Below are 14,539 nucleotides of genomic sequence, written 5' to 3' on the forward strand. Positions count from 1 at the left end.
GTTGAATTTTGTTCTTTTTAACAATGTGTATCATTTTCTCATTTCCTGAGTTTAAGATCTTTGAACCACTGCGTGTTTATTGATAAAAATAAGTCCCTAATGATGCACCTACCAAGCTTAAAAGCTACCAAGCAGGGCTTAAAAAAAAGCAGCAGGCTGCAGGATCAGTAAGAGATGTAAGAAATTTCTTCTTTTTTTTTTCTTTCCCCAATACTTTTTAGTTTACATGGTTATATGTTGGAGAGGTATTCTGAGTATATTTTCTGAAAGTTTACAATTCTGGCCAAGATAATGAAGGAGGTGCCTGTTGTAATTGGGGTGAGTGGGTAGCATTTGTTAAACTTGGCTAGAGCCCATGAAAATAGAATTTTGGAAGGTCTAGTGATTTTTTAGAAAGCTACTTACAAGCTATTCCTCAGTATATGCAACTTAGAGGATATTCTGAGTGCAAGCATACCTCAGAGATACTATGGGTCCGGTTCTAGGCCACCGAGGTATAACAGGTTGCACAAAGTTTTCAGTTTCCCAGTATATATAAAAGTTATGTTTACACTCTGTTGTAATGTACTAAATGTGCAAAAGCATTATGTCTAAAAAGATAACGTGCATGTCTTAATTAAAAATACTTTATTGCAAAAAATGCTAACCATCCTCTGAGCCTTCAGCGCATGGTGGTAGTAACATCAAAGATCACTGATCACAGATCACCATGATAAATATAATAATAATGAAGTTTGCATAGTGTGAGAATTACCAAATGCTTCACAGAGACATGAAGTGAGCAAATGCTTTTGGAAAAATGCCACTGATAGACTTACTGGACGTGGAGTTGCTGCAAACTTTCTGTAAATTTTACAAAATTTAAAATTTATAAAAGTTTATAAAATTAAAAACTTTATCACTGTGAAGCACAATAAAGCAAAGCAATTTAACGAGATATGCCTGTATTAATGAGTACTAGTAAGACTATTCCATGAACTGTTTTGATTTCGTTAGCTGAAATTATGATTTTACTATTGCAGAATTGTGTAAATTCATATTTTGTTTCTCTTCTCAAGGGTTAGGTAGAATTTCTCAAACAGGTAGATTTCTAAGTGTGGTAAAAATTGTGAGGAATCATCAAAAATTTCTGAAGCATCCTGGTATGAAATAGGTGCTTCCCTCAATGTTTAGCTCCATTCCTTTTCAAGAATATTTCTAGACCACGTATGGAATCCACTTTCCTTATGTCTCTGGAACTGTTTTCAAAATTCTGAAGCACTTGCTAAAAATGCACGTTTGTTCCCCAGCTATGCTCCCAGGAAATTCTGATCTAGGATGTTGGGGGTAGGGCATGGGAAACATTTTTTAACAAAGCCCTCAAGTGATGCTTAAAATCATGCAATGCTGCTTGAGAGCAGTGGTTCTCAAACCTTACTACTCAGGCAGCTTAAAAAAAATCCTAGTCTCTGGTGCCCACCTCAAATCAACATAATCAGAGCTTCTGGTGGTAGGGCCCAGGCATCAGTATTTTTAAGGGTCCTCATGTGGCTTCCTTGGACATCTAGGATTGAGAATCGCTGCTGTCAAACAACACTCAAGTAAATATTAAAACAGCTTTGAAAAAAAGGCTGTGGGATAATAATTTTTTTACTTCTAGTGTTTTCCCAAGATAAAAGATACTAAATTTGAGCAAGTTTTTAAAAATCAGAACACTTTAGTATGAGACAGATATTATGTAGAGTCAAACTGAGTACCAGATATTCAAAATTTCTGGGATGGAATAAGTCAGTCTCTAGACTTTTTCAAGAAATTTATACCAATCTACTATTTGAGCTTTTAAATAATGTATAATTCACTCTGGTAACTGGTTAGTGACAGACTATGATATGCAGATGGCATGCAAATTATCAGGTGAAATAAGTAGAGACATGAGGAAGCAAGATTTAAGGTTAATTGTGGTAGGATTTAAAATTATGGTCATGAACAGACTTAATTATTCACCATTCATTTTGTTTCCAGAAAAGATTCTGCAGAGGTGTATTTACCTAGATGATCGCCAGTATGGTAACTCTAATTGTACATGTCAGATTTTGGAAAATGCTGAAAGAGCCAGGTTCCGATCTGGACGATGGCACAAGGAGATGTTGGCAGATTATTATGCCTCTTGATTTCAGGGAGTTTAGCTTTATTCTTTCAGTTAGGTACATAGTCGAGGAAGATCCAGTACCAGATGGTGATGTTGGCTGGGAGGGGTTTTCTCACCTACATTTGGCAGCTCTACTCGGAAGTGGTGCTTTCAGTGCTTTAGACTTCCAGTCTATACTATTTCACATGATCATTGGGAAGCTTTAGGTGGTAGAGATGCAATGACACATCTCATTAAGCGTCCCGTAACTATGAACAGCTGACATCTGTGCTGAAAACAGAACTGGATGCAGCCTTCAAGTGGTTATAGGTTCAAGTGCTGTGTTGCTTTTTTTTTTTTTTTTCAGTTTATAAGTGATTTAATAAGCATAGCACTGCTGTCGTTAAACCAGAAAAATATATGTAGTAGAGACTTGAATTAGAATATATTACTAGGGCTTCCCTGGTGGCGCAGTGGTTGGGGGTCCGCCTGCCGATGCAGGGGACACAGGTTCGTGCCCCGGTCCGGGAGTATGCTGCAGAGCAGCTGGGCCCGTGAGCCATGGCCGCTGAGCCTGTGCGTCCGGAGCCTAAAAAAAAAAAAGAATATATTACTAAAGACTTGAATTCAAAAATTTGAAAAGTAGTAAGTCTTTCTGTAGGGAGAGATTAGTGGTCAAAAGTTAGCTGTGTTGCTTTTTTAAAGACACTGCTGAAATTCATTATATTAACCAAGCTTGTAATTTCTAGAGGCATTTTTGACTTGGAGAAATAGATTATAAATCAGTGGGCTGCTCATTTTAAAGATGGCCCTCTCCTAAATGGCCTTCCTCTTTCCCAGAAGTTGGACAATTATTTTAGCTGATGACTTATTTATTCGTCATTTAATAATAAGTCATAGTTACCCTGATTTGAATGCCTATAATGTGCTAGGATACTTTGTGTAAAAACTCCACAACAGCCCTCCAAGGTATCCCCATTCTGTGCTTTTGAGAGGTGAAGGAACTTGCCGAAAACCATAAGACTCCTAAGTGACAGAGCCAGGATCCTGCCAGCTATCTGGCTGCCCAGCAGGGACTCTGTTCATCTTGCCACCAACCCCTGCGTTATGTACAAGAATAGAATGAACAGTCATTTCTATAAAGTGCAACAAGCAGCTGTTCATAAAAGTTTAGTATTTGAACTGAGAAAACAACAACCACCATATTCCGCCTTCAAGGGGCTTATTATTTCTACAGTCTCTTATCACATTAAAGAATAACACCCTGGTTCTTTATACACATTTCTCGGTGCTTAACTTTAAAAAATATTGCATGATTCCTTTATCAGAGATTTTAATGAAATCAGGAAATAATAAGTAACCCAATCGAAATGTGTTCATCCTAAATTTGGCCTGGCTACAGAAATTCATTTTCACCTCATTCCTCATCCCCGCCTTTCCAATGTCCTAAAGCACGAACCCATTGGGTGTTCCCTCCGTTTCCCCAAGGAAATATTTCATTCATATAATGTCTCCTTTGTAATCAACACTGAGAAATGTCACTTTGATTAAACACAACTCTGAATGACTAAGACGACAGTACAATAAATTCTCCAGAGCTATCTTTCAGAACAACTGATTGCTCTTTAGTCTTAATCCTCCAGAGTCTTATTTAATCAAAATGATGTTGCTAATTAAGGATTAAAACCTCCGAATAGAATAAAAAAGAAGGATTTTTCTTTCTCCTTTGGGCAGGTCAAGGAGGCAGAATTTGCTGTAAGGAAGTAAAAAGTCCCCTCCACCTTTGGTAAAACTGCATTATTCTCTGACGTTTGGACTTAATCCAAAATAGGCCTGAGTGCTTTGTAATATTAATATAGTCGGGGGATGGGGGGGAAAGAAGGAAAGAAAGAAGGAAACAAAAGAAAGCAGAAAGAAAAACAAAGAAAAAGGAACTGTCTTAGATAGCTATATGTACCTAGATAATATTTATTCTAAATTTTTTTCATTTAATGCTTTTAATATGAATTTTCTTTAAACATTTTGTCTGATGCTGTCTGTGCATTGCTTTTATCCATTGCTAACATTGATGGAATGGCAAAATATTTTAGAAAAATGATACTAACCTATTTCACAGAGAAGAGGAAGCAAAAGACAATATATCTCCAATATATTTGACATCAACTGGTGAATGCCAATAAGAACAACAGAATTCTCTACTAAATGCTGAAATACTCTACCTTGAGATCAAAATCTCAATTTTTCCTTGAATTTGCATTTGATAATAAAAATTGGTTCCTTGAAAACACATAAAACTGTATAAGAACTCACTAAGAGAGACAAAGATGTATAGAAATGTAGTTTGATTTCCATGGAATACAAATTCTTTCAGGTGCTGGGGGTGAAGTGGATGTTAAATAGAGATGCTGGTTGATGTTTTAACGAATTGTAAAATACTTCTTCCATCCTTTTCATCTTTCTGAATTTATAATCTATGCCGTGTTATCTATTACAATGTAGACATAACTAATAATATCTCCTGCTTATTGATTACCACTATGTGCCACATTCTATGCCAGTAATACACATATTATTACCTCTAATAAAACGCAGGAAGAGGTATTATTATAACCCTTCAGAAATGGTTAAACTCAAAGAAGAAATGACTTGACCAAGGTCAGGCAACTGTGTGAAGTAGAATTGAGATTTCCACCAAGGCCTGTTTGGCTCCAAAGCCACATTCTATTCAGTATGACATGCCTTCTCACACTTGTTTACTTGAAGGATAAAGTCATCAGTGTGTTTCAAGAAGGTGCTGGTAAACTGTGTTGGTCTATACCTGACTCATAGGCTCCCAGACTACTGACTGAATCATTGTTAAAGGTATTGTCCCCTTGTCACCCAGCCCAATCAATGACAAAGGCTGAACAACCATCATCAAAACGGGACCAGAGAGCAAGCAATGAGAAATGCCCAAAGCGGGAGAAATGTCTGTTCCCGAGAATGCCTGTCTTCTCTCCTAGCCAGTGCTACTTACCAGTTAAAAAAGGACATTTGTTTCTGGGATCCATACTCCTAAAGGCTGTAAGCGCCCAGTGGACAGACAATGGTCCTTATTCCTCCTGTGCCGAGGCAGATGGCCACCAGTGCTACGTGAAACAGCCTGGTCTGTTCCTTTTTTGGTATGTTGTTAATCATACGGTGAGTGCCCATGTAGAAACCCTCCAAGGGAAAAGCAGCCACAGATAACAAAGCAGAGCCTATAGACAGAGAAAAAAAAAAAAAAAAGGAATAAATATGTATAGACCACTGACTCACCAAATCACATCAGAAATAAGGTTTTTCCTCTGAACGTTGCCTCGTTATGCAATTGTCTTATTAAAATATTAATCATGGCAATTCTGGAGGTAATACGATTTTCCTAAATGTAAATATTTCCCTCAGTATATGTTTTTAATGAATCCAGAGTCCTAGTTTTTTTCCCCTCAGACTTGAACTATCTCTCAGAGAACAGACAAGCAAATTGTGTCCATTTTAACAAATTTAAAACAATTCAGAAATACCTGATGTGAGACACTAAAGATGTTTGCAGTCCCACCCCCAGAGAAAAACCACCATTCACAAGGGTTATTTGTTCTTAATCAACAGAGTGAGAGAAACCGCGATGATCTCAGACATCTCGGAAGCCTGTTAAAGAAAACGTTTTAAGAAGAACGTTATTGTAGTTAGAGCAGAACGTAGCCTCTCTTTTCCTTTTCTGCTTCGCTTTTTCCTTTTAAATCCCTTTTATTTCTCCTGCAGTGGCCTGGAGACTCCTTTGCCACACACATAGGTGAGAAGGCTGGGGACGGGTGTGAGGTGAGCAATGCAGTACAGGTGGGAAGGAGGGAGGAGAGAATGACAAAGGAAGGTTGAAATCACTTTGCTGTACACCTGAAACTAACACGACATTGTAAATCAACCAGACTTCAATCAAACCCAAAAACAAACCAACAAAAAGAAGGTTAAGCTGGCTTCTCACTTCCGTCTTGCAGGGACCAAACTTGAAGACTTTCCTTGTCTAATAATTACCACTCAATTCCATACTTTTGCTAAGCTATTTATAGTTTGCAAAACATTTTTGTGTACTACATTGTTTGATCTTGGAAAAACTTTGTGACGACAGAAGACAGTTTTTTTTTTTTAATTCTGATTTTTCAAAAAAAAAGAAAAAGAAACAGGTTTGTTGAGGCTAAGTGACCCAATGCTATGGAGTAACCCAGTTGTGATCTCCCTCTTCTTGAAATTCCTGTTATCACATGATCAAATCAGTTTTTTTGGGGGGGTCAATTTGATTAGGGAAAAATGGCTTCTCCATGTTAGTTTTCAACTCCGTTTTATTAACTTGGCATTCACACTTTTTGGTATAAATTTTTATATAGTCATTTTATGTGGTTAGTTTTCTCAATTAGACTATAAGGGTATTAAAGGCAAAAATTGGGCCTAATGTTTCCATCTCCCATACAGTGGCTTTTGCAATGTGAAGAATGCATGCCCTTAATAGTTGTTTGGTAACAGACTGATTTACCATGCGGGTGGGCCCTTTACTGAGTTTGAAATGTTTCCTGTTAAGGTGAGCCAGATGTGCAGCTAACTTCTCTCTCTCTCTCTCTCTCCCACTCAGTCTTTATCTCTGGAAGCGTCACGTGAGGCCTGGCTAGGCTAAGGTTATCCAAAGAGGATGGACAGAAGAACTGCTTCTTGCAGCAGCCATCTATTTAAAGACAAATTCTTTTAGTGGTACCTTTGTGTAAATTTGAAAGGCACTTTACTTCCATCTTTTGAAAAATGTCATAATACACTGATTGCAATAGGTCAAAACTTTATTTCTATCTACTGTAAAATTGATGTAATAAAAATACAAGTCATTGACATATAAGATAAAAAGATTCCTTGTTGATGTGTGCTATTGTGCAGTGCACAGTCCGCACACCTGTACTTGGTAGCTATGTATAAAGCACCATGATGTGTCATATCTCTTGCTAGGTGGTGGGGGTCTGCTGGTTCCTCCCATCAGGAGCGAATGCATCCATCGGAGAAGGCACACATGCAGGTGGACAATTATAATGGGGCAAATGCAATCACTTGGGTATGATCAGAGTGTGGCTGAGCACAGAGGAGCTAGCAACGAACACTACATGAATCTTTTTTTTTTTTTTTACATCTTTATTGGAGTATAATTGCTTTACAATGGTGTGTTAGTTTCTGCTTTATAACAAAGTGAATCAGTTATACATATACATATGTTCCCATATCTCCTCCCTCTGCGTCTCCCTCCCTCCCACCCTCCCTATCCCACCCCTCCAGGCGGTCACGAAGCACCGAGCTGATCTCCCTGTGCTATGTGGCTGCTTCCCACTAGCTATCTACCTTACGTTTGGTAGTGTATATATGTCCATGCCTCTCTCGCGCTTTGTCACAGCTTACCCTTCACCCTCCCCATATCCTCAAGTCCATTCTCTAGTAGGTCTGTGTCTTTATTCCTGTCTTACCCCTAGGTTCTTCATGACATTTTTTTTTCTTAAATTCCATATATATGTGTTAGCATACGGTATTTGTCTTTCTCTTTCTGACTTACTTCACTCTGTATGACAGACTCTAGGTCTATCCACCTCATTACAAATAGCTCCATTTCGTTTCTTTTTATGGCTGAGTAATATTCCATTGTATATATGTGCCACATCTTCTTTATCCATTCATCCGATGATGGGCACTTAGGTTGTTTCCATCTCCGGGCTATTGTAAATAGAGCTGCAATGAACATTTTGGTACATGACTCTTTTTGAATTATGGTTTTCTCAGGGTATATGTCCAGTAGTGGGATTGCTGGGTCATATGGTAGTTCTATTTGTAGTTTTTTAAGGAACCTCCATACTGTTCTCCACGATGGCTGTATCAATTTACATTCCCACCAGCAGTGCAAGAGGGTTCCCTTTTCTCCACACCCTCTCCAGTATTTATTGTTTCTAGATTTTTTGATGATGGCCATTCTGACTGGTGTGAGATGATATCTCATTGTAGTTTCGATTTGCATTTCTCTAATGGTTAATGATGTTGAGCATTCTTCCATGTGTTTGTTGGCAGTCTGTATATCTTCTTTGGAGAAATGTCTATTTAGGTCTTCTGCCCATTTTTGGATTGGGTTGTTTGGTTTTTTGTTATTGAGCTGCTTATAAATTTTGAAGATTAATCCTTTGTCAGTTGCTTCATTTGCAAATATTTTCTCCCATTCTGAGGGTTGTCTTTTGGCCTTGTTTATGGTTTCCTTTGCTGTGCAAAAGCTTTGAAGTTTCATTAGATCCCATTTGTTTATTTTTGTTTTTATTTCCATTTCTGTAGGATGTGGGTCAAAAAGGATCTTGCTGTGATTTATGTCATAGAGTGTTCTGCCTATGTTTTCCTCTAACAGTTTTACAGCGTCTGGCCTTACACTTAGGTCTTTAATCCATTTTGAGCTTATTTTTGTGTATGGTGTTAGGGAGTGATCTAATCTCATACTTTTACATGTACCTGTCCAGTTTTCCCAGCACCATTTATTGAAGAGGCTGTCCTTTCTCCACTGTACATTCCTGCCTTCTTTATCAAAGATAAGGTGACCATATGTGCGTGGGTTTATCTCTGGGCTTTCTATCCTGTTCCATTGATCTATCTTTCTGTTTTTGTGCCAGTACCATACTGTCTTGATTACTGTAGCTTTGTAGTATAGTCTGAAGTCAAGGAGCCTGATTCCTCCAGCTCTGTTTTTCATTCTCAAGATTGCTTTGGCTATTCAGGGTCTTTTTTGTTTCCATACAAATTGTGAAAGTTTTTGTTCTAGTTCTGTGAAAAATGCCAGTGGTAGTTTGACAGGGATTGCATTGAATCTGTAGATTGCTTTGGGTAGTAGAGTCATTTTCACAATGTTGATTCTTCCAATCCAAGAACATGGTATATCTCTCCATCTATTTGTATCATCTTTAATTTCTTTCATCAGTGTCATAGTTTTCTACATACAGGTCTTTTGTCTCCCTAGGTAGGTTTCTTCTTAGGTATTTTATTCTTTTTGTCGCCATGGTAAATGGGAGTGTTTCCTTAATTTCTCTTTCAGATTTTTCATCATTAGTGTATAGGAATGCAAGAGATTTCTGTGCATTAATTTTGTATCCTGCTACTTTACCAAATTCATTGATTAGCTCTAGTAGTTTTCTGGTAGCATCTTTAGGACTCTCTATGTATAGTATCATGTCATCTGCAAACAGTGACAGCTTTACTTCTTCTTTTCCGATTTGGATACCTTTTATTTCCTTTTCTTCTCTGATTGCTGTGGCTAAAACTTCCAAAACTATGTTGAATAAGAGTGGTGACAGTGGGCAACCTCGTGTTGTTCCTTATCTTAGTGGAAATGCTTTCAGTTTTTCACCATTGAGGACAATGTTGGCTGTGGGTTTGTCATATATGGCCTTTATTATGTTGAAGGAAAGTTCCCTCTATGCCTACTTTCTACAGGGTTTTTATCATAAATGGGTGTTGAATTTTGTCGAAAGCTTTCTCTGCATCTATTGAGATGATCATATGTTTTTTCTCCTTCAATTTGTTAATATGGTGTATCACATTGATTGATTTGCATATATTGAAGAATCCTTGCCTTCCTGGAATAAACCCCACTTGGTCATAGTTTATGATCCGTTTAATGTGCTGTTGGATTCTGCTTGCTAGTATTTTGTTGAGGATTTTTGCATCTATGTTCATCAGTGATATTGGCCTGTAGTTTTCTTTCTTTGTGACATCCTTGTCTGGTTTGGGTATGAAGGTGATGGTGGCCTCGTAGAATTAGTTTGGGAGTGTTCCTCCCTCTGCTATATTTTGGAAGAGTTTGAGAAGGATAGGTGTTAAGTCTTCTCCAAATGTTTGATAGAATTCGCCTGTGAAGCCATGTGGTCCTGGGCTTTTGTTTGTTGGAAGATTTTTAATCACAGTTTCAATTTCAGTGCTTGTGATTGATCTGTTCATATTTTCTATTTCTTCCTGATTCAGTCTTGGCAGGTTGTGCATTTCTAAGAATTTGTCCATTTCTTCCAGGTTGTCCATTTTATTGGCATTGCATTCTTTTTTCTTTATTCTGCTCTGCAGTAGTTATTTCCACTATTTTATCTTCCAGGTCACTTATCCATTCTTCTGCCTCAGTTATTCTGCTATTGATCCCATGAAGAGTATTTTTAATTTCATTTATTGTGTTGTTCATCGTTGTTTGTTTCATCTTTAGTTCTTCTAGGTCCTTGTGAAATATTTCTTGCATTTTGTCTATTTCCAAGATTTTGGATCATCTTTACTATCATTATTCTGAATTCTTTTTCAGGTAGACTGCCTATTTCCTCTTCATTTCTTAGGTCTGGTGGGTTTTTATCTTGCTCCTTCATCTGCTGTTTTTCTGTCTTCTCAATTTGCTTATCTTACTGTGTTTGGGGTCTCCTTTTTGCAGGCTGCAGGTTCGTAGTTCCTGTTGTTTTTCGTGTCTGTCCCCAGTGGCTAAGGTTGGTTCAGTGGGTTGTGTAGGCTTCCTGGTGGAGGGGACTAGTTAGTGCCTGTGTTCTGGTGGATGAGGCTGGATCTTGTCTTTCTGGTGGGCAGGTCCATGTCTGGTGGTGTGTTTTGGGGTGTCTGTGGACTTGTTACGATTTTAGGCAGCCTCTCTGCTAATGGGTGGAGTGCTGGTCATTGAGTGAAGCTGGGTGCTGGTGTTGAGATGGAGATCTCTGGGAGATTTTCGCCATTAGATATTATGTGGAGCTGGGAGGTCTCTTGTGGACCAGTGTCCTGAAGTTGGCTCTCCCTCCTCAGAGGCACAGCACTGACTCCTGGCTGCTGCACCAAGAGCCTTTCATCTACACGGCTCAGAATAAAAGGGAGAAAAAGTAGAAAGAAAGAATTAGTAGAAGTAGAAAGAGAGAGAGAAAGAAAGGAAGAAAGAAAGAAGGGAGGGAGGGAGGGAGGAAGGAAGGAAGGAGGGAAGGAAGGAAAAAAAGAAAGGAGATAAAGTAAAATAAAATAAAGTAAGATAAAATATAATAAAGTTATTAAAATAAAAAAATAATTATTAAGAGAAAAAAATTAAAAAAACAAAACAAAAAAAACGGACGGATAGAACCCTAGGACAAATGGTGGAAGCAAAGCTATACACAGAAGCTCACACAGAAGCATACACATACACACTCACAAAAAGAGGAAAAGGGGAAAAAATCATAAATCTTGTTCTCAAGTCCACCTCCTCAATTTGGGATGATTCGTTGTCTATTCAGGTGTTCCACAGAGGCAGGGTACATCAAGTTGATTGTGGAGCTTTAATCCGCTGCTCCTGAGGCTGCTGGGAGAGATTTCCCTTTCTCTTCTTTGTTCTCACAGCTCCCAGGGGCTCAGCTTTGGATTTGGCCCCGCCTCTGCATGTAGGTCGCCAGAGGGCGTCTGTTCTTCGCTCAGACAGGACGGGGTTAAAGGAGCAGAGGCCGGCGTGACGTTGCACCAGCCTGAGGCGTGCCGTGCGTTCTCCCGGGGAAGTTGTCCCTGGATCACGGGACCCTGGCAGTGGCGGGCTGCACAGGCTCCCCGGAAGTGGGGTGTGGATAGTGACCTGTGCTCGCACACAGGCTTCTTGGTGGTGGCGGCAGCAGCCCTAGCGTCTCATGCCCGTCTCTGGGGTCCGCGCTTTTAGCCGCGGCTCGCGCCCGTCTTTGGAGCTCCTTTAAGCAGCGCTCTGAATCCCCTCTCCTCGCGCACCAGGAAACAAAGAGGTAAGAAAAAGTCTCTTGCCTCTTCGGCAGGTCCAGACTTTTCCCCGGACTCCCTCCCGGCTAGCCGTGGCGCACTAATCCCCTGCAGGCTGTGTTTATGCCGCCAACCCCGGTCCTCTGCCGGCGCTCCGACCGAAGCCTGAGCCTTAACTCCCAGCCCCGCCCGCCCCGGCCGGTGAGCAGACAAGCCTCTCGGGCTGGCGAGTGCCGGTCGGCCCTGATTATCTGTGCGGGAACCTATCCGCTTTGCCCTTCACGCCCCTGTCGCTGCGCTGTCCTCCGCGGCACCGAAGCTTTCCCCCTCCGCCACCCGCAGTCTCCGCCCATGAAGGGGCTTCCTAGTGTGTGGAAATCTTTCCTCCTTCACAGCTCCCTCCCACTGGTGCAGGTCCCGTCCCTATTTTTTCTTTTTTCTTTTGCCCTACCCAGGTACGTGGGGGTATCTTGCCTTTTGGGAGGTCTGAGGTCTTCTGCCAGCGTTCAGTAGGTGTCCTGTAGGAGTTGTTCCACGTGTAGATGTATTTCTGGTGTATCTGTGGGGAGGAAGGTGATCTCCGCGTCTTACTCTTCCGCCATCTTCCCGGAAGCCTCCCACTACATGAATCTTGAAGGAAGGGCCAGGAGTTTTCATGTCTCGGATATGGGATGGAAAGATAAAGGAAAATGACAATTTCAGGCAGAGAAAAGAGCAGATGTAACATTAGAAAAGTAGGGAAGCCCGTGAGGAGAAGTTCTGCCTGATTGGGGTCGTGTACTGAGACAGAAGTTTGGAGAGGTAAATTTTGGACAGGTTCTAAAGGTTCTTACAAACTAAATTGGCTTTTACATTTTAGATAATAGAGCCAATGTATAGGTTTATTCTTTTAGGAAGTCAGTATTTTTTGGTAGAAACAGCATTGGGGTCACACTGATGACTGACAGCCAGTAAGCAGGCCACTGTAATGGTCAAGAAGATGAAGGCTGCATTTTTGAGCTAAGGTTGTAGCAATACAGACAGAAGACACATTTTTGATGGAACCTCTGATACTTAGTGACTGGTTGGAATTTTATGACATCCATGAGTGGGGGACACCAGGAAACAACTTTGAGTAGGAAACTGAATGGTCGTGGAATTGACTTGCCTTCTGTTTGCCAAATTCTAAGTTGGGACTTCAGTCCTAGTCTGATGACTCACACAGGAATTTAGACTGATGGGAATCACCACGTTAAACAAGAAGTTACCCAATGCTACTGACATGGCCTGCTACCAAGTGAAGAAGAGTAAATCATGCTTAAATGTCTTCTCATCAGAAAACATTCCCTGACACAGAAGAGCCACCTTGTCACTCTCTAGTCCATCCTGTCCCCTTCCCCAGCTTTTTTTTCATCATCACACATTTCCACCCAACATGATAGCTATTTATTACTTGATTTTCCCTCTCCCCACATCAGAAAGTCAACTTCATAAGAAAAGAGACTGCTTTCTTCTGTGTTGGGTTCCAGATCCTGGAACAATGTCTAGCACAGAGTAGTCAATGAGAAACACTTATGGAACGGTGAACAAATATTTGCCATGCAGTGACTTAGTTTTTATTTCATGGAACTGAAACAATGAAGAAGCTTACAAGTTTGAATCATGCTCTGATCGATTCAGTGAATGGTACTTTACCATCTGATTTGAATTGTGTGTAGGTTGAGTAGCTGATACCCATCACTTCCTCATTCACCTCCCCTGTCCCTCAAAACTGCATTTCTGCTGCACTGGTCAGTTTTGATGAACTGCCTACCTAAGTTCCTCAGCTCAGAACTTGGAGTTAATTTCTGTCCTTCCATCATATTTGTGACCTTACATAGTTGACGAGTTTTTATGGTTTTATGTTCTTTCCTGGATTGACAGTTCTCCATCACCTAGACCAACATCCTGAGATTTTCTGTTCTCTCTCTAACCTCTCACTGTGATTGTCAGTCCTGTTTATTGAAGCATTTCACAAATGTGTTCATATCTTCAGTAACTCCTTCTTGTCTAGAAGAGCAACCTGAACTTTCCAGCCTAAATTTCTAGACTGTTCATCAACTTGATCTCTATTCCATATCAAACAAATTTGATATTTCCCCAACATTGCTTGCAATCACGTCACTCCCAAACTTTTGTAGATCTATTTCTTTTTTGTTATGTAAAGAAGCACAGTGTAGCGTTAAATTCATTCATTTTTTAGCATGTAGCCATACTTCATAATATGGAAATCATGTCTTCAAGTGCAATCTTAATTATTATATGACTAATTAAAAGACCACCTTTTGATGAAAACGTTTCTACATGTACTTCAAAACAACTTTTTAGCACACTTCACTTTAGTTGTGAAGCAAATGAACTTCATATTTCACGTAGAATTTGTCACAAATTTTGGCTTGTGGTAGGAAGGGGGGAAAGGAGGGAATTCTGCAGAGTATAGAAAACAGACATTTAAAGAGATAATTATTATAAAATATAATCAGTGCAATGATAAAAGTATCAAAGCATCCTCTAACACACACACACACACACACACACACACTTAGTAGTATCCCTCAAATAATACAGAGAATAAACTAAATTGAAGCAACATTCTTAGCTCATTTATTACATCTTATGCTGAAAACAAAGTGGGTATAGCATAAATCAAACGTTCTA

The 14,539-nt window shown here is 39.8% G+C and overlaps 1 protein-coding gene across 1 annotated transcript in view; it reads right to left on the reverse strand.

Annotated features, from left to right (window-relative positions):
* Positions 1–14,539, reverse strand: part of SLC15A5 (solute carrier family 15 member 5) — a 98,278-nt gene that overhangs the window by 75,530 nt on the left and 8,209 nt on the right. The window contains 1 exon segment of the mRNA XM_022577679.2: positions 5,124–5,346. Coding sequence (XP_022433387.1) covers positions 5,124–5,346 — 223 coding nt within the window.

Source organism: Delphinapterus leucas, chromosome 11 (assembly GCF_059928025.1).
Source record: "Delphinapterus leucas isolate spDelLeu-1000000601 "Yukka" chromosome 11, BTC_Dleu_Yukka2, whole genome shotgun sequence".
NCBI lineage: Eukaryota > Metazoa > Chordata > Mammalia > Artiodactyla > Monodontidae > Delphinapterus > Delphinapterus leucas.